This window comes from Drosophila sechellia, chromosome 3L (assembly GCF_004382195.2).
Source record: "Drosophila sechellia strain sech25 chromosome 3L, ASM438219v1, whole genome shotgun sequence".
In the NCBI taxonomy this organism is placed as follows: domain Eukaryota; kingdom Metazoa; phylum Arthropoda; class Insecta; order Diptera; family Drosophilidae; genus Drosophila; species Drosophila sechellia.
The window spans coordinates 19,868,679-19,886,635 of NC_045951.1; the positions used below are offsets into that span (position 1 = coordinate 19,868,679).

Here is a 17,957-nt window from a genome sequence, read left to right on the forward strand (position 1 = left end):
AAATGCTTGGAACTTTTCTAACGACCATATAATAAATATTGGGCAACTCTGATAACAGTCATTATAAAAACAAATATTCCCGTTCAATCTGGCAGTGCTCCGCGCCCATCCGCCGCCGTTGTCCAACACTGGCCGGCTGCCGTCAAGCGCGTAGAAGAATTGCGGGCTGTAACTGCATTTTATTATTTTTTAATTTCATTGATAGTGCACCTGGCCAGCGAGCACTGGCTCTTCTGTCGGCAACCAGCTCGCAGATATGTTAAACTTGTGCCAGCCGTAAAGATTGCGCATGTTTGCGAACCACAAACTGCGTCGCCATCGGTGTGTGGGTGCAGAAATAAATGCAAATTGTTGTAAAATGCCGTGCTTTGGTGTGCGTGTTGATAAGTGCAATACGCAAAAGTAAGAACATTGAGGCAAATCCGTGCAATTCGTGCAATCCGTGGGATCAGGCGTTTTCAGAGGTGAGTGCTGTAGTGCTATGTCCGCAGAGTTCGTAAATTCTGTGCTCTTCCCTTTGGTCGCCAGTCGAAGAATTAGGTTCTAATCAAGTTGTTTACCCACCAACATGCGTTTTCCTCGCGAAAAAGTGCAAGTGTTCAACGATTTTTCTCCCCCAAATGGGTCAAGTTTGCCGGAATGGCGAGTCCGAACTCCAAGATCCCCTCCTAAAAGTCCCTTCTGCGCCTCCTTGTTTGCGAGTGTGTGTGTTTGGTAACGGTATTTGTGGCCGTTTTGCAATGGCACGAGAAAATCAATAAGCTGGCAAAATTGAAGAAAGGAGACTTCCCAGACATGACAAAACAGCGCAGAGTTCGTTAATAATGCTAATATGCTGGCGTGCTCTGCGAATTCTCGCGAATCAAAACGCCTAATTACTCGACATGTTCACACCTCGCATGAGAAATAACTCGGAACCAGTCCCTAAATAAACTTTCTTTTTATTTGCCAAGATTATGGTTGGTGGAAATATTTTACAATAAAAACTAAGAAAACTAACTTTTTAAAACTGTAAAATCGATCCAATTTTATGCTGCAGATGCTTGCCACTTGAGAATATATTTCAGATATTTACCTGATATCTTCAAAAACTAAAAGTGGTTCACCTTCACAACTTCTCCTTTCTTTGTTTCTTTGTTTTTGCTTCACTTTGCTTAAGACTGGGAACTTAAATAATATGTTTTAAAAATATTTCTACAAGGAAATAATAAAAATAAGAGCGGTATTTGATAGTAGGTATGGTATATCAGTCTTTGCAGAAATGAAAATTATACAGCGGAATTTACAAGAAGCCATGTAAATTTAAGAATATTTGAAAAATATTCCTCCCCTTTTAAAGATTGATCTTTCATATCATAAATGTCCCTGAACAGAACACATAGAAAACCAAAGCGAAAGTGGAACCGATTGCCATGTAATCCTGAGGTCAACGATCCACAATATTGACAGTAACGTAAAGTCTTCGCACAAACAAAAGACTTTCCTGTGGAGAACAACGATCGCTTCTGGCGACCACTTGAAGTGCCTTCAATTGCATGGTTATTGTTTTGGCTTTAAAGCGCGTCCCAAAATAGACAGACTGCAGCTCGTCGAGAAGATCGGACAATGGATTGCCATGGAGCGTGGGCCACGCAGGAAGAAGCAGCGTGCTCATTGCGACCGGAGGATTGAAGGCAGATATATTTTTAGTGCAGCCCAATTAGGTTCAATTAGAGATTAAAAGAGTGAGCGAGCTTATCGCTCCGTATCCGAGGTACTTACTCCTCCGATTGCGGGATCCAATAGATTTCTCAGTAAATGATACGAAGCAGGTATCTGATTTCACGATAGTGCAGCAAGTAAACAAACAAAATAGCTTATTGGCGTAGATCAGTTATTCTGGATTTACGTATAACTGAACGCAGAAATGAATTTTCCAAGTGCGTAGATTACTTCAAACTATTTATATTTTGGGAAGCACTCAGGTATCTAGATTAAAATCAAATTAATCACGTGATGGAACAATTTCGCCTTCACACAAAATGTTAATGCAGACGATACTTTGTGTAACTTGGTAATTAGCAGGTCGATTGTTAGTCGAGAATTTAGCATCAGCGATAGAGCTTATCAGAACTGAAAAACATTAGGGCAGCTATTCTACGTAGTTCACTTATTTATATCAGCATCGTCAGCAGTTTATTTTATTCTTAATATTTTCATTTATGTATGTTTTCCTCAAGAGAAAATATATCCAAATTGACAAAATCCTTATTAAATCTTTGAAAAACCAACACTCTTATCATTTCAGATTCCATAAGCAAAATGGACAACGAGCAGCCGCATCAAGAGCTGGTGAAGTGCGTCCTGGTGGGGGACACGGCCGTGGGCAAGACCCGACTGATCTGCGCGAGGGCCTGCAACAAACACGTCTCGCTATCCCAGCTCCTCTCCACGCACGTGCCGACCGTGTGGGCCATCGACCAGTATCGCATATATAAGGATGTGGGTTACCATTCTCCAGAGAGTCGTAGTTATTGAATTTAATCATAATCCCCTTATATTTAAGGTACTGGAGCGATCCTGGGAGGTGGTGGATGGAGTGAATGTCTCACTTCGCCTGTGGGATACATTTGGTGACCACGACAAGGATCGGCGCTTCGCATACGGCAGGTGTGTAGAGCTCATGTGGCAGCACTTGCCATACGAATAAATAAGATGTCTTCTTGACCTACAGATCCGATGTGGTGCTGCTGTGCTTTTCCATTGCCAGTCCTATTTCCCTGCGCAACTGCAAGATGATGTGGTATCCGGAAATTCGCCGCTTTTGTCCGGATGTTCCCGTCATTCTAGTTGGCTGCAAGAACGACCTGCGTTACATGTATCGCGATGAGAACTATCTCTCGTATTTCGGCGAGAAGGGAACCTTTGTTCGGTATGCATAGCTAGCAGGTTTCAGCCAGTTTTGAGTGGCTTTCACTTTTTAATTAAAACCCGTGTGGGTTCTTCAATCAATTCAATTATTCACTAGGTAGTGATATTATTATTTGTTATATTTAGATCACACTAAAGATATAATTCAATGTTCTGCTCACTAGAACAAATTAATCTGTTTTGATGTTCAGAGATATTCTATTTAATTGGACTAAATTAAAGGCAATCATTACTATAATCTTTTTTTAAAGAGCCGCATTGAAGAGTGACCTGGTTATGCCGGATGAGGCGCGTGCCGTCGCCAAAGAGCTGGGAGTGGCCTACTACGAGACCAGTGTTTTCACCTACTTTGGGGTGAACGAGGTGTTTGAAAATGCCATCCGATCCGCGTTGATTGCACGCCGACAGCAGCGCTTCTGGATGACAAACCTGAAGAAGGTGCAGAAGCCTCTGCTGCAGGCGCCGTTCCGGCCACCGAAGCCACCACCACCGGAGGTCACCGTCATGGTGGGCAACTATCGGCAGGACATCTACAACATGTTCCTGTCGCAGGCCTACACCGACCTCGTCCTGGTAGGGGCGGGTGGCACCAAGTTCGCCGTGCACAGGTTCATGCTAGCCGCCGCGTCCAGCATCTTCCAGCGCCTGCTTAGCACTGAGCTGACTGATATGGGCGGGCGGAGCAGCAGCGAATCTAGCATGGTCAGCTCAACATTCGGGGAGGCCACCATTGCGGACTTTAACGACGACACTGAGTCCCTGATCCGCTACGAATCACGCACACAACGGTGGGTGCTGCCTCCCGATCGCATTGAACCCATTTGACTTTGAATACATTTTCCATCAGCAGAATGTGGGAACACTTAAAGCGCCGCTCCAGCTACCAGGCGTTACCTCTCATGGAGTCTAAGCGGTCCAACGATTTGTACAGGGAGCTGCATCATCCGGTCCTGCAGAGCATTCGCCTGGTGCACGTGGAGAACCATCGGGGTGTAAATGGTCTGCAGACGATTGTCACCCTCAGCAAACTTATCTCTCCGCAAGCTCTGCATCAGTGCCTGAGATTTATTTATACCGGTACCATTGACAAGGATTGCGATAATCTGGAGGTAGGAAACGTTTCAATATATTCTGTGTTATGTTTGACCTATTAATATATTGTTAATGCTCACAGGAAATTAGAGAAGCTGCCGATCTATTAGAACTGCCGCAACTGACTCAGCTACTTTCCAGGCCTCAAACCGTTATGGAGAACTCCAGCGATGAGCCAAATCCTCACATTTGCCTGGTAAGCGCATTGATGTCATGGTGTCTATTTTATGGTGCTAACCACTTTCTTTTCCTTACATTAGCGCATCAAAGAAAGCATGGAACGGCATTGCATTGGTGACGGTTGCTTCAGTGATGTCACCTTTGAATTGGACGATGGTTTAATGAAGGTACATACATATGTTTGTTGAATTACTATATGGAGCACAATCGTTCACACTTACCTTTGCTGCATTGCAGGCACACCGCGCTGTGTTAGTTGGTCGTTGTGATGTCATGCGCGCAATGTTGTTGGGCGACTTTCGCGAGGCGCATTCCAATGTGGTAGGAACGGGCACAATACTCCTAAACTAAGGACAGTTGTCATAAATTTCCTTCACCTTAGATCGTATTCCCTGGCGTTACCATATACACATTCCACAAGCTGCTGTGCTACCTATACACGGACCAGATTCCGCCAATCTCGGCCGTAAAGTGCCTCAATCTGCTGGAGCTGGCCAATAGACTCTGCCTGCCGCGGCTGCTCAACCTGGTTGAATGCCGCGTTATTGAAGATCTCACTCTGATTTCCCAGAACGAAACCAATGAAACGGTGGATCACTGTCTAAAGCTGCTCGAGCCAGTGAAGGTACATACAGATAGATCGGTTAAAAAAATGATATACCATACTTTTCTTTTTTGCAGCTGCACAACGCACATCAATTGGCCGAGTGGTGCATGTCATACCTGTGCGTCAATTACAACCTTATTTGTAAGTTTTCACTCAAGGGCCTAAAGGCGCTGCACCAGGATAATCAGGAATACTTGCGCGAGCACCGATGGCCTCCAGTCTGGTATCTGAAGGACTATGATTACTATCAGCGATGCCTGAACGAGCTGAACAAGGAGCTTAAGCTAAAGACTTCGAGGCGGGAATCGCCTAGCGATGACGAGGGATGTCTGTGCTTCACGGGCGGTAAGTGTTGCTACTTTTACGGAACTATCTGCTCCACATCCCACCACACTTAACATCCCAGTCCAAGACTCCAGTCGGAGGATCAGCTCAGGTTTTAGTTTCAGCTAGCTCTAGAGGATAATGTATGCATCATGTCGGCGGTTTGTATTCGTAGCTAGGTGTCTCGTTATTGTTTTCCTTTCCTGTTGATTTCCTTGCTCATTCACAACGACAACGCCATCATCATAATATTAATGTGCGAAATTTGGTCAAAGTATTCTCTTGCTGGCTGTTAGGGAAATCGAAGCGAAGCACTGATGTGAGTGGAACCACGGAGAACAGCAACGCAGATAATCAGATCTTCAACAGCGCCGGCAACTCGCTCAACCACATTGATCTGGAGGCGGACATGGACCTGAATCTCTGACACCCAGCCCTAGGGCAAGGAAGGTGTGTTATTATCGATTTCAAAGTAAGGTTTCTTCGATATTAACGATTTACTTCGATATTTTGATTCCAGATCACTGCGCTTCATTGTGATCCTGCCGGTCCTGATCTGTTTCATCTGTACGATTTTAAGTATTTTGATACTTTTCCAAATCCATACATAACAAACCTCAAGGGCACGATTTAGCGTGGTCGGGGGGATAGGGATTGGGAACGAAGGGGGCGTGGCGCGTCTGCTTTTGACATTACGCAATATATAGAGCGCAAATTTGCCTTAGTGATTAACGATTAATAAGTCCAACGTAGCTCGACCCAGAACAAAGGAGCATACTGCAGAGTGCTTCGGATTTCTTATATTTATACGCCTATATAAAATGCAAAGCATAGACGAGTATGTATGCACACGCACCTCGGCGATGCGAAGCATTTCGCTGTATTGCCTTACGATATATCGGTGTACACTCAACTGGTTCTGCACGATCCCATGGAATGTGGACAGCTGAAGGACGCAGACATGTGTATATCCATATATTTGTACCTTTACCTAAGACATGTATGTATGTATATTTTTGAATTCCTACTTACGGAAACATTTGTCTAGCCATAGCTCTAAGCAATTCTCTACGATAAGGACGCATTTTGTACAGAATGATAGAATAAAGCAATTACGAACAAATCTCACGTTTCTTCCTTGTAATAAAAACGAATTATAAAATTTAATAAATTTAGAAATATAGCAGTTCACATGCCATTTAAAGAAACACAACATTTATATCGCAGTTTTCACGGGTTTGACACTTGATTGCGATACAGTACCATCCTCCACCTCAAGATCCTGCAGCATGGCAATCATCTCCTCGTCCGTAATCACAACCTCCGCCCTTAGGTTATTAATATGTGGACTGAACGTAGCCGGCGCAGATTCCCCGCACAGTTCACGCAATTCCTGCTCAAGTTGATTCTCTTCCTGGCTCGCGTTCTCCACAACGCTATTGGACATTACGTCCTGAACTTCCCGATGCTGATCGAGAGTGTCCCGCACATCGGCCAAAACTTCGTCGACATTGTCGTAAATCAATCCAGAATTTGAGAGAACCTTCTTCAAGGTATTTGATCCGATCTTGTAGGCATCCAGAACAACGCCACTCTTCTGGGCCTCATCCACACTGGACAGAAGAGATTCGATGTTGTGCAGGGCAAGACTGCGACGTTCTAATTAGAAAAATTTCAAAGAACATTATTCACTAAAGGAAAATAAGGTCTGTACAATAAAGATTACCATGATTCTTTTCCAGGAGATGCCTTTTTCGTAGATAGGTTTTTGCCATTTGCCGCTTGTTCTCCTTCATGTACTGGCTCACTTTGCCATCGTTCACCTTGATCTCCTCCTCTAGGTCCTCCAACTGCTTGAGTAACTGAGCTTGGGTATTCTGAAGATTGTGGACGGCCTGGTCTTCTTGGCTTATATTAAGATCATCGCCCTGTTTTTCTGTAAAATTATAGTTAATAATACATACTACTTTGGAACTTTTAAAACTTGCTTGGTATTTTGATCAAGTGAATTTGGCGTACGCCTTTTTCTACTTTAAATTCTAGGCCCACGATTTGACGAACATTTAAGGCCAACAGGCAAACGCATAGATCTTTGTCTGAGTAAACGCGAACTCCGTGAGTCTTACAAAGCGTTTTAAAAGCATTAAAGTGCAGTAGTTTTCCAGTGTTTTCCGACAGGACTTTTTCGGCGATGGAATCGCAAGTGTTCTGGAAAGATTATGTATTATGTAGTATTCCTATTTTTATTGGATGATAGCACATACGTTTAAGGCATTTAGGTGAATCCATTCAATTAAAGCGGAGGCTTCCAGGTCCTCCGTCACCACGCTGTGCTTGATTTTCGTCCAGCTCCATGAAAGGGGACGCTTTACCAGGCTGTTGACGAGCCATCCACCCCAGGAATTGGCCGGATCGTACTCGAATTCACTGCGAGAGCGGATCTGCTTCCTCTGGTGCATCTCGGATATCACGGTGTCCAGGCATGCGGGCAGTTGGTCACCCCTCATGAACAGCAGCTGCAGATCCCGCAGGCTGAAGATTGGTCGTCCGCTGAACTTCACATATTTTTCAATTAAATCCATCCAGAATTTCATTTTTGCGTCGTAGCCCTCCGCATCCAGATGTCTCGATCGAAACCTGGCGAACTGCACCTGCATTCTACCGCTGTCCTGCCAGCTTGCGGGGAAGCTGAACTGGTCGGTTTCATTCTCCTTGTCAACGCTTCCAAGGCCCATATTTAAAACAAGAATTTAATCCGAATCATAAAAATTGCGCGTCTTTTGTGATTGTGTGTTTATGACAAATCAGCTGGTTTGTGGTGTTGCAAAATGATTAGGTGTATACAACGCTTGTAAAAAAACTTTGAAAAGGGCCGTTAATTTAGTGGAATGATAATCAAATGAGATTTTTTTTTAAAGATCTTTACTTAAAGCTAATAGGTGGACATAAAAGGTGTGGGAATACTACATTTAAAATGTAAATTTTGTATACAAATTTATTTCTAATTTTAAAAAATAAATTAAAGAACTGATTTCTTAACACATGAAATTAAAGTTGTAATTAAATTTAGATTACTAGCTTGTATTGTAAACAACTTAAGACAAAGTCTACCGCTTGCCAACACTGAGCTCTTCGATAAACTGGATATCGATTAACTTTCTCCACATCGCAAACCAGCTGTTCCAGCCAGGCTACTAGATTAAAAACTTCTGACAAAAATTTTGTTTTGAAGCTTTTGTTGATTGTGCGTGGAACCCGCCTTGGCACTGGAGAGTACAGCACCATTCCAGAGGACTCCGGGAATGCACAGAACACGGAGCTAACTTGGCCGCCCCAGGATTCCGCAGCATCAATGAGCAGAGGAGCACATCCCAGCCCCTGAGACACGTTCTTGGCCTCTTTCGCCAGGAATTCCCGCCTAGATCTCCTCGCTGCCCCTGGAAGACTCTCGATTGTAACATCTGTCGGATCATCTTGAAGTGCGTGCGATTCTCCATTGTTCTGCGGTGCACACACTCCGTCCAATTAAAGTCTTGCAATTCATCATGATGGAGGACGAACAGATTAACCTGCGCAATCAGCTGGCGAGGGGTAAGTGGTGATTTCGCAAGATTCTGGAAGCTTGCATCTCCATCTGGCAAATACCAAAAGCAATGCAGAAGGAGTTTTAATTCACCATAAGTTGTTAGGAACATATAGATTTGACAAGAAATCTGAGATTTGAGTTTAGTTGGGAGTTCAAAAACAGATAAAAACGAACTAAGTTCCCAGAAGATTATCTTTTACTTAAACAAATATATGTCTAACCATGCAATTGTTGAATTAGATTTGAAATATGGTTGATTGTTTATAAACTTTCTAAACCTATTTTAGTAGGCAGCTTTGCGGTTGCAAGATAAACACAAACAGTGATTAGAAAGTAATCACATGATGACTGAGAGCATAAACCCGAACTTAGACTTAGCGATGTTAATTTTTCGGGATGAATTACTAATAACTGTTGGCTTAATTTAGCTTCATTTGAAAATTATTTCGGTTCTCTATGACTTCTTTATATAGAAAACAACTATTCCAAGCAATGGGTGCTTTTAAAGACTTTCATAAGTTTATTATTGCGAGCAAGGTTGAGGGTTTATTGACTTGGTTTAATTCTTTAGCTTGACCACTTGTTTAGTGGCGCGAAAACTGCATGCTAAGCAAAAGCATGCATATGTGATAATATTTTCAGGTCTGCCACAGATATGACTAACGTTACTATGACTGTCAGCTATTTACACAAAACCAGTTCATCGAAATACCAGATGCCAGATTTCATGCTCTGTGGGTGCACAACACAATAGTGATAAGATTAACTTGTAAATCGCGAAACCCATTTGTCCAATTAAGCTATAATCGAAATCAGTGTCTGCACTTGCCGAATGGCTAGTAGTTTTCCCCAAAGGCAAGTGTGTGAATTGGCAAACATTCTGCTCTCTTCGGACCGCAGCTTTTTCGGGCGGTTTCTCCGCTTGGAATTTGAACCATTTGGGACCGTGTTATCAGGGCTCTTCACACGCTTATCACGCCTGCTGCGCCTGCAGAGAGAGTGTTGTGGCACAAGGCACAGGTTCGCCCATGAATGGCCAGATGATTGACTATGCATTGGCTGGGAATTTTACCAAGTTACCCACGGGCCAGTCGCCGAGGTAAATGCAAAAGCGGACGGACGTAATGGCGATCCACAGACGTCGTAGGGTTCACACTAGGTCGACGCTGCTCTGTCAGTGTTTTAAATGTGTTTTCGTAATGATTAAGTTCGGTTCGGCTCGCTCATTAATACGGTGAGGCTATGTATGTATGGGTGTCTCCCCCTCCACGGGCATGTACCCACTACACATGGCGCTCAGTTCGTCTGGAGCTGCTTATACATATGCGAAAGCCGCAGCGCGTCCGCTGCTGCTGCTGCTGCTGTCGCCGCTTCGGGCAGTAAAATTTCATTCAAACGCGTTTCACGTCTGTTTTCGAACGGTCAACAACGGATGGGATCGGATCGCATCGCATCGCGCGATCACCAGTTGTCGCCATCGCCATTTAGAAACCTATGAATTGAGCAAACAAACATCTTTCGCGGCTTTCGTGGCCAATGGTCCAAATCCAATAAGCTTCAATCCACTCCACACTCCACACTATTCCAACCCAACTTGCCTGTGATAAGTGCCCGCCTCTGAACTTGTAAATCCGTAAATCCGTCAGCAAAACGCTAAGCTGTAAAATAATCAAGCAAATAAAATGAAAGTCCCCACGCGCAACTCGAAATACTCATTCAATTTGAAAATATTCAAGTTGCATAACGATAAGAAATCGACCAGCCCCAGTCCGCCAACCTCACCTGTGATCTCAGCGAAACGAAACTCATGGCGCGCTTCGTGGCGCTCAGCTCTGGGTTCCAAGAGCAAGTTCATCGCCACGGCCTTGGATGGCAGCGCAGATCCCATCGATTTGGAGGCGGAACCAGCGTTTTTCGAGCGCAGCAGGTGCCACAGCTACTGCTCCTCGTCCTCCGCCTGCACCGAACTACCGCATCCCGCCATCCAGATTCCCCAAGGCGATGAGCTCATGTGTAAGTTGGTGGATAATATGTTTTAAGGTTTTGGAATATCAGATATCACATTGGTCAAATCCGATCTCCTTCGTAAAAAGTGCTAAACCGTGCTTAAATACGCTTTTAATTCGCCTGATTTGAGAATTAGATGGATTGAAATGCGTCGCAATGTCTGAAATTCACTTAACACTTAAAACCCCTAGAAATGATTTTATATAATATAATTTTAAGGCCAAATGAATGCCATAGTCAGTGGCCATAGGTATCGTCCAATGAACCCACAGCTAGTTATTTAGTATTCCCTTGTAGGGAATAATATTTTAACTTTTGCCGCAAAATTAAGTACTTGTCGAGAAAGTAAAAACCACCAACCTCTTGACTCCATCTAGTTTATAGTTAAGATTGTTAAATTCTGAGTACAAGTTAAAGAACTGATTAGATAAACGTCCTGGGGGACCCCGCGATTTTCGGATCGACAAGTGGAGATCGGATGAATTCGGTTGAAGTGTACACCTGTATTATAAAAAAAATGGCTTGAGCCCGCCAAATGGTCAATTCGAGCAATACCAGCGCCCGATAAGTTGCGTGCCGTGTCCGGAGGGCAGATAAGAAAGGTGTGTTTACCCGAGCGCGGCGCACATGCGTTCAGTTCGAGTCGATTGCCCATTTCGCCAGTGTTCAGCTGTTTACGGCTAATATATTATCCGTCAGCCAGTCAGTCAGTCAGTGGGAGCCATCGACGTGTCGCACTTGCCCGTGGCGCCCGAGTGAAATGTTTCCGGTTTAGGCAAACCAACGTAGTATACAGGCGCACTGTGCTCGTAATGAACCCACAGCCATATACAATCGAATTGAAAGCTCCGTGGTTCCGTGAAATATACACCTCGACATACGCGTTGCCCGGGTCTCTGGGCTGGGCTGGGCTGACTGGAAAGTCAAATAAAGTAAAACGCGTTTACCAGTGATTACACGTCGGTGTTATGTGCAGCCGATTCTATAGTCGAGCGGAATAAACCAGCAGCGCCACAGCTCCAAGGGTTACACAATGCCGGAGGCGCTACATTTTACATCGATCTTTGATCTCATCATCAAGAGCGGTGCGTGCACTTCCAAAGTCCAGTTCGTGGCGAAGAAATGGCCCATGCGGGGAAGCCTTGAGTTTATCACAACATAAAAGCATTCTGCTGGTGCTACCTTAGACGATATCTACTGTATCCGATAAGTATACTCTGTGAAGTACCCTCGCCTCGATAGAGCAACCTCTAGCAGGCGGCAGTGTGACACAGTTTGGCGCCAATTTGATCTTGACACCATGAGCATGAACCGCTTTCAAGCATTTAGTTTTAGCTAGCCTTTGGCGTTCGATTTCTTTTTGCTCTTGTAATGTTTTGAAACTTGTTGCTTTGCCATTGAATCCGATTCACAAGCTTCCCGAACATGTTTGTCGCAGTTGTTACTCAGACAGGTTTGATTACAAGTCAGTCAGATCAGATGTGATTAAGTGTTGCAATGCCACACATGTGGAAAACAAGGAACTAAGCAAAATTTGACAGTTGAAATATTAACAACACATCCACACAATAATACACAACAATATGTTTGCGCCACAAGTGGGCCACCAAAAAAGACGCCTCGCTTATTGCTGCTATTACTTTAATAGATGTGGGTGGGTCATGCTTATACGCTTAAATTTAGGGAACTAACTAACTAGCTACACTATATCCTGCAAATATACCTTATGATCAATATACTGCCTTTACAGCGATGCCATGGTTTGGCATGGACATTGGCGGAACCCTCACCAAGCTGGTCTACTTCGAGCCCAAGGACATAACGCCGGATGAGCAGGATCGCGAGGCTGGCATTTTGCGGAATATCCGACGCTACTTGACCAAAAACTCGGCGTACGGCAAAACCGGACATCGTGATACGCACCTACAGGTGAGATGAGCGACCTATGGGAATGTGGATGTGCGATTTTGTAACAAAGAAAAGCAAACCATTAGCATCGGTATTATCACCCAAATATTATCAATCCCAGCGCGCCGAGTCGCGATATTTGCCCGCCATCCAGTCAACAAGTCATCTTGTGCGGGTCGGAACGGGTCGTCTGGTGATTTCAAATGCGTACGGGTGCCAGGGTTTCCGAGTGTGAGTGCCTCTGCTGTGACCTTCACTCTCGCGCACACACGCCTACACGGAAAGCAAAATCGTGCTGATAGATTAGTTCATTGATGTACTTAATCTGAGTCGTAACCAAGTTGATTAGACGTTTAGCGACACAATCTTGATACCATCGGGAGAGCTTGCTGCATTCCCAATTGGTGGTCTGTTTTTGTTTTCGGTGTACCACACGCTTATCTAGCACTAATGAGATTCCATTGTTTACCTTCGAAAGAAAGGTATTCACTGTCAAGATGGTTTGCTTGTCTTATTTTCATTTCAATAAACTTTTAAGCTGCCTTAGTAAATCCTAAGAGAGCATATGGCAAAATATATCATTCTGCAGGCAAAATATATGGCAAAATATATCATTAAAACAAAATGTTTTAATTGTTTATTTAAAACCTCGGGGTAAATGCCCCGCGCCAAAATAGTTTGTTATTCAATGAGTGAGGCCAAAATTTGAACACTTTCTAAAGAACTATGTCAATTTACAGACGCTCGCTGTTGCGGGTTTAATTTTCAATTTTGTACAAATTACCCTTTCACTTAGACTTTGGATAGCTAAATTTAATGGCGATCGTATAATCACACCGCTTTATAACCTAGTAACAGTTTGGACAGCACTTTCGCGAAGTGAACATTGACTTTTGCACTTTTCATTTCAATTTTGTAATAGGTTCAGAAGTCTAATTTGCATATTTACGTAGCTCATTTTTCACTCTTCCGCCTGGAATACGATTGAATGCCTTTTTAAAGATGGAAAGAATATTATTATTTTTAGAATAACTAATATTTATGCGCACTAAGTGATTTTTGCAATCCCTATCGCCTTTCAGATGGACAATGTCGAGATACGCAAAAGACGCGGCTCCTTGCATTTCATTCGCTTCCAGACCACGGACATGGGCAACTTTCTATCGCTGGCCAAGCAGAAGGGCATGGCCGAGCTGGTGACCACGGTTTGTGCCACCGGCGGGGGCGCCTTCAAGTTCGAGCAGGATTTCCGCGACCAAGTCAACATGAAGCTTGCCAAATTCGACGAGCTGGACACGCTCATCAAGGGCATTCTGTTCGCCGATCTGCACAATCGCACGGAGTGCTACTACTACGAAAACGCACGTGACATTCTGTAAGTGGACCAAGTGCTGGCTTCAAGGATTCGCTAGTTTCTAATTTACCATACCATTACCATTTGTAGTAAAAGCGAGAAGCAGCAGTTCAATTTCTCCCAACCGTTTCCGTTCATTCTGGTGAACGTCGGATCCGGAGTCTCCATCCTGGCGGTCTACGGTCCCGACAACTACAAGCGCATTTCGGGCACGAGGTAAGACTGCTCTTCATGAAATTACATATTAGTGCAACGATGCTAAATAAAATGTCTCGTTCAGCTTGGGCGGCGGTACATTCCTCGGCCTGTGTTGTCTACTCACCGGCTGCACATCCTTCGAAGAGGCCATCCAACTGGCCACCAAGGGTGACAATAGGAAAGTGGACAAGCTAGTTAAGGACATTTATGGCGGCGATTACAACCGCTTTGGTCTTCCCGGCGATTTGGTGGCGTCAAGGTAGCAAAGCCAGAATTGAAGGGCCATGTACCAGTTACGAATTTTCCACTTCTAGCTTTGGCCAGATGCACCTCAACGACAAACGGGTTTCGGTATCACGCGAAGATCTGGCCAACGCCACGCTGGTCACCATAACGAATAATATCGGCTCCATAGCAAGGATGTGCGCGCTGAATGAGAAGATCGATAGGGTAAGTATCAATTCTTGTTACATGCATCATAGACTGAGCAACAAACCCATTTCAGGTCGTCTTTGTGGGCAACTTTCTGCGAGTAAACCCCATTTCCATGAAGCTGCTGGCTTACGCAATGGAGTTCTGGTCTAATGGCACAATGAAGGGTCTCTTCCTGGAGCACGAGGGATACTTTGGGGCTCTGGGTTGCCTGCTGCAGTTCAACGGCGAGCTGGCTGCCGCCCTTAACGACGGAGTGGAGCATTCAATCCACACTGAATCCGATTCAGCTAGAGAAGCAGCACAGACGTCTTCTTCTGCGGACGAGCCGCCAGAAAAGGCGCCCACAAGCGAACACTCCACTAGATAGTCGCTATAACCACATGTTCCTCCCAAGGGCACCCAACGTGCGCCAGCCGATTGTAGTGCATGTACAGTAGACCTAAGATCGATAAGGCAATGGCAATGGCAATGACTTTGATCCTTCGCAGTTTATCTCGGTATTTATCGTAATTCTTTCTCGGCTTTAGTTGTAACTCGATGACGCACAAATTGTAAATGCATGAAATTACGTATGTATGGATAAAGTGCCTGCTAGAAAGCAACGAATTTTGGCCCGATCAAATGCCGAACCACAATTTATGTCTTAATTTTTGGCCGCGTAACATTTTACCATATGTTACTACCACGCTATCTTCGTCAGTTTCGGTAGTTTTTAGTTTCGATTCTACAGTGATAGATGTTAGCTCTCGGAAAAGTATTACAAATACTTGAGAACAGAAACGCAATTGAAAGTTTGGCGCACAACAAAATAACGAAAGAGCAGGTATAGCATCCACCTAATGATATGCCCTTGTCCTTTGGCAAAATTCATGCATTCTTTTAAGTTATTATCTTAACGTTTTTGTACATGCTTTAAGTGGATGTTTTAAAGTTTTCTTTTTAGAATATAAGTTTGTGGTCATGTTATGATAGGATCCAATTTGTGGACAGGTCAATAAAACTTGTTTTACACAAACTAATGGTATGTTGATGCAGTTTAAAAACATGACGGTAATAGTCTTTCACATCAATTAAACGATATTCTTGTATCAAATTAATTTTATTATCAAAAGCCTTCTCTCTACCTTTGCCAACTTATACAATTATTGTTAAGGTTGGTGTTATTCTAAACCAATTCCGTAATAAACTAGATACGATTTGTTCTGATGAGAACTAATGGTAGGCTTTACGGGAAATCACCAGACATCTTGAATGTATATTTGTACGGCGAATTTGGTTTCTTTAAAATATTGAATGTATAACATTTGGCATATTTTTAATATGGGTGATCAATGTGATTAATTATCACTACGTTTGTACACAATATTGCTGTAGTCTCTTCGAAGTCCACAGCTCGCCTTAAAGTCAAAGACGCGGAGATTGTGATCGGTGGCCACGAACATATATTGGTTATCACAGGCGAGGCTGTACACTGGCGACAAGCCATTATGATTCCGCGTCCTTCCCGGAAAGTACAGTTGTACGTATTTCTTCATTCTTATATCGTAAAGGTTGACCCGTGCATGTCTGTTGGTGCCGGCCAACACCGCATGCAGACCATCGTACTCCAAGGAGTAGAAGGAGGAGTCGAACGGATCATCCCAAATGGCTACATCGCGATCCACGCGTCGGTCAAACATCCGAAACGTGCTGTCGAAGTTGGCAGTGAAAATGACCTGGTCATCTTTCAATTTCAGGTCGTAAATTGACATTGTTTTGGAACTGAACACCAATTCCTCGCCACTGATAAAGAAGAAATTATTTAAGATAGTTAATAACACAAATAATAACAATAACATGTAAATCAAATAATAAATCTACTTTGTTCAATGTTTAAACAGCAAAAACACATAAGATGCAAATAAGATTTCAATGGTAACAACATTTATCCATAACTAATAGACGGTAGGGCTTACCTTTCAACATGGACTGCCCTCAGGGCATGGCGACCGTCGTCAGTGTAGAGTCCTCCATACAGCCACTGGCCATCCGAACTCAGTTCCAGAGACCTAAAGGCGTGCGGCAGATTCATCACCTGATCGAAATGTGTCATTCCAAACTCCTCCGCACGCTGCCACAGTCTGCAGCAGTGATCTGTGCTGGTTGCGTACAGATCCTTGACAAAGTCTACGCAGTACAAGTACTCGTTGGCCGGATGCATCCTCTGCTCCGTCATCACCATGCTATCGGTATCGTAGTGGAAGCACGATCCACAAACCCGTCCCGCGAATATGGTTTCATTCTTTTTGACGAAATCGGAGATGTCGGTCTGTGCGGACGTACAGATCTCCTCGTCGAAGCGACGATGCAGTGCATCATAGCTGGCCCGTCGGTACTTGCGCAGATAGCAGGCATGTGTGATGTACAGAAAGTCGGCCTCCAGGCACAGTTTTGTTAAGAACATCTGGGCATGGTGGAAGTAGGGTCGTTCGAAATAGGTGCCACTAACCCAGTTCCTTGACACTTCGATGCGTTCATAGTTTGTCAGGCGTCTTCGGTTTCTAGGAGATTACCAAAGGAGTACATTATCTTGAGTTTATTATCCGATTTTCATTTAACAACCTCTGTTCGATCCTTGGATTATTCCGGTGGCCACAGAGCAGCAAATCGTAGGTCAGTGGGTGGAAGTAGTAGGCTTCAATAATATACTCCAGAGCCGGGTCCGCCCGGCACAGGGACAGTAGGTCCCTTTCCGAGCAATAGGCGAATATGCGGAGCAGGCAGTCGATGGTCAGATCCTTCAAGCTCATGCGGGATCCATCCATCATATCTTTCACCTCTAATTCGTGAATCTAGCTCATATTCCCTCGATTTCCGAGCAAAAAGCAAGCAAATTGTATATCGATTAATCCACTTCTAGCGTTACCTTTGCAACACTACGAAATTTCCGTTAAGTTTGACAGCAGTCAATAATTAAATTCAAACGTGTGTTCTTTAATAGTGTTTTTAAATTATTAATTTGAATATCAAATGTTATTCTTTCATAGTTTATTTATAATATATAGATCTCAGACAATTTCATTATTTCGAATAATCGATATATTTTTCATTTATAGAATTCCCTCAGCTAATAAACAGTGCAATCTTCACTTATGTTTCATTGTTGACGTAACTTGACCTGAAATTGTGAAATTTAAAGAATAATGAAACACTTCTTAATTTCATCGACCTTTGAAAACAGTTTTTTTTAAACACTTCCCATGTTGATGACTATATTTTTTTTTAATTTCACCAACAGGAAATTAGTGTATAGATTTACAGATTTGAAGTAAATATTACTAAGGAAAATTTTGATTAAAAGTGCAAGTAAATTACTA

At 43.6% G+C, this 17,957-nt stretch overlaps 4 protein-coding genes across 7 annotated transcripts; 2 read left to right on the forward strand and 2 right to left on the reverse strand.

Moving 5' to 3' along the window:
- Positions 1–118: 118 nt before the first annotated feature.
- On the forward strand, positions 119–6,236 carry LOC6616290 (rho-related BTB domain-containing protein 1). Its single transcript, XM_032718088.1, has 13 exons — positions 119–464; positions 2,288–2,481; positions 2,546–2,649; positions 2,714–2,911; positions 3,162–3,698; positions 3,761–4,019; positions 4,085–4,198; positions 4,263–4,349; positions 4,420–4,503; positions 4,565–4,807; positions 4,864–5,134; positions 5,389–5,563; positions 5,634–6,236. The coding sequence occupies exons 2-12, from the start codon at positions 2,302–2,304 to the stop codon at positions 5,538–5,540; spliced, it is 2,229 nt and encodes a 742-aa protein (XP_032573979.1). The 5' UTR covers positions 119–464; positions 2,288–2,301; the 3' UTR covers positions 5,541–5,563; positions 5,634–6,236.
- A 7-nt stretch (positions 6,237–6,243) lies between these two features.
- Positions 6,244–7,965, reverse strand: LOC6616291 (charged multivesicular body protein 7). Of its 2 annotated transcripts, XM_002040619.2 has the most exons (4): positions 7,378–7,945; positions 7,102–7,321; positions 6,840–7,049; positions 6,244–6,772 (listed from the first exon to the last, which is right to left on the reverse strand). In XM_002040619.2, exons 1-4 carry the CDS (start codon positions 7,846–7,848, stop codon positions 6,330–6,332), a joined length of 1,344 nt encoding a protein of 447 aa, XP_002040655.1. In that variant the 5' UTR covers positions 7,849–7,945; the 3' UTR covers positions 6,244–6,329. The 2 variants fall into 2 exon arrangements, with proteins under 2 accessions (XP_002040655.1, XP_032573989.1); XM_032718098.1 differs by lacking the exon at positions 6,244–6,772 and having other exon boundaries at positions 6,976–7,049; positions 7,098–7,321; positions 7,378–7,965.
- A 324-nt stretch (positions 7,966–8,289) lies between these two features.
- On the forward strand, positions 8,290–15,625 carry LOC6616292 (pantothenate kinase 3). 3 transcript variants are annotated; one of them, XM_032718094.1, is made up of 7 exons: positions 8,290–8,704; positions 12,457–12,635; positions 13,697–13,989; positions 14,059–14,184; positions 14,249–14,425; positions 14,481–14,616; positions 14,672–15,625. In XM_032718094.1, the coding sequence occupies exons 1-7, from the start codon at positions 8,659–8,661 to the stop codon at positions 14,966–14,968; spliced, it is 1,254 nt and encodes a 417-aa protein (XP_032573985.1). In that variant the 5' UTR covers positions 8,290–8,658; the 3' UTR covers positions 14,969–15,625. The 3 variants fall into 3 exon arrangements, with proteins under 3 accessions (XP_032573985.1, XP_002040656.1, XP_032573984.1); XM_002040620.2 differs by lacking the exon at positions 8,290–8,704 and adding an exon at positions 10,101–10,712; XM_032718093.1 differs by lacking the exon at positions 8,290–8,704 and adding an exon at positions 11,438–11,791.
- Positions 15,626–15,684: 59 nt separating this feature from the next.
- On the reverse strand, positions 15,685–17,474 carry LOC6616293 (F-box/WD repeat-containing protein 4). Its single transcript, XM_002040621.2, has 3 exons — positions 17,203–17,474; positions 16,557–17,141; positions 15,685–16,383 (listed from the first exon to the last, which is right to left on the reverse strand). The coding sequence occupies exons 1-3, from the start codon at positions 17,406–17,408 to the stop codon at positions 15,939–15,941; spliced, it is 1,236 nt and encodes a 411-aa protein (XP_002040657.2). The 5' UTR covers positions 17,409–17,474; the 3' UTR covers positions 15,685–15,938.
- Between the last annotated feature and the right edge of the window lie 483 nt (positions 17,475–17,957).

Bases quoted from the DNA above. Each gene is read 5' to 3' on its own strand.
- LOC6616290 (XM_032718088.1), top strand. From the start codon at position 2,302: ATGGACAACGAGCAGCCGCATCAAGAGCTGGTGAAGTGCGTCCTGGTG. The intron at 4,199-4,262 runs GTAAGCGCATTG...TCCTTACATTAG, and splicing joins CAAATCCTCACATTTGCCTG to CGCATCAAAGAAAGCATGGA. The intron at 5,135-5,388 runs GTAAGTGTTGCT...ATTTGGTCAAAG, and splicing joins ATGTCTGTGCTTCACGGGCG to TATTCTCTTGCTGGCTGTTA.
- LOC6616291 (XM_002040619.2), bottom strand. From the start codon at position 7,848: ATGGGCCTTGGAAGCGTTGACAAGGAGAATGAAACCGACCAGTTCAGC. The intron at 7,322-7,377 runs GTATGTGCTATC...TAATCTTTCCAG, and splicing joins TTCACCTAAATGCCTTAAAC to AACACTTGCGATTCCATCGC. The intron at 6,773-6,839 runs GTAATCTTTATT...TTTTCTAATTAG, and splicing joins TCTCCTGGAAAAGAATCATG to AACGTCGCAGTCTTGCCCTG.
- LOC6616292 (XM_002040620.2), top strand. From the start codon at position 10,382: ATGAAAGTCCCCACGCGCAACTCGAAATACTCATTCAATTTGAAAATA. The intron at 13,990-14,058 runs GTAAGTGGACCA...TACCATTTGTAG, and splicing joins GAAAACGCACGTGACATTCT to TAAAAGCGAGAAGCAGCAGT. The intron at 14,185-14,248 runs GTAAGACTGCTC...TGTCTCGTTCAG, and splicing joins AAGCGCATTTCGGGCACGAG to CTTGGGCGGCGGTACATTCC.
- LOC6616293 (XM_002040621.2), bottom strand. From the start codon at position 17,408: ATGATGGATGGATCCCGCATGAGCTTGAAGGATCTGACCATCGACTGC. The intron at 17,142-17,202 runs GTTGTTAAATGA...GTAATCTCCTAG, and splicing joins AATCCAAGGATCGAACAGAG to AAACCGAAGACGCCTGACAA. The intron at 16,384-16,556 runs GTAAGCCCTACC...CTTCTTTATCAG, and splicing joins AGGGCAGTCCATGTTGAAAG to TGGCGAGGAATTGGTGTTCA.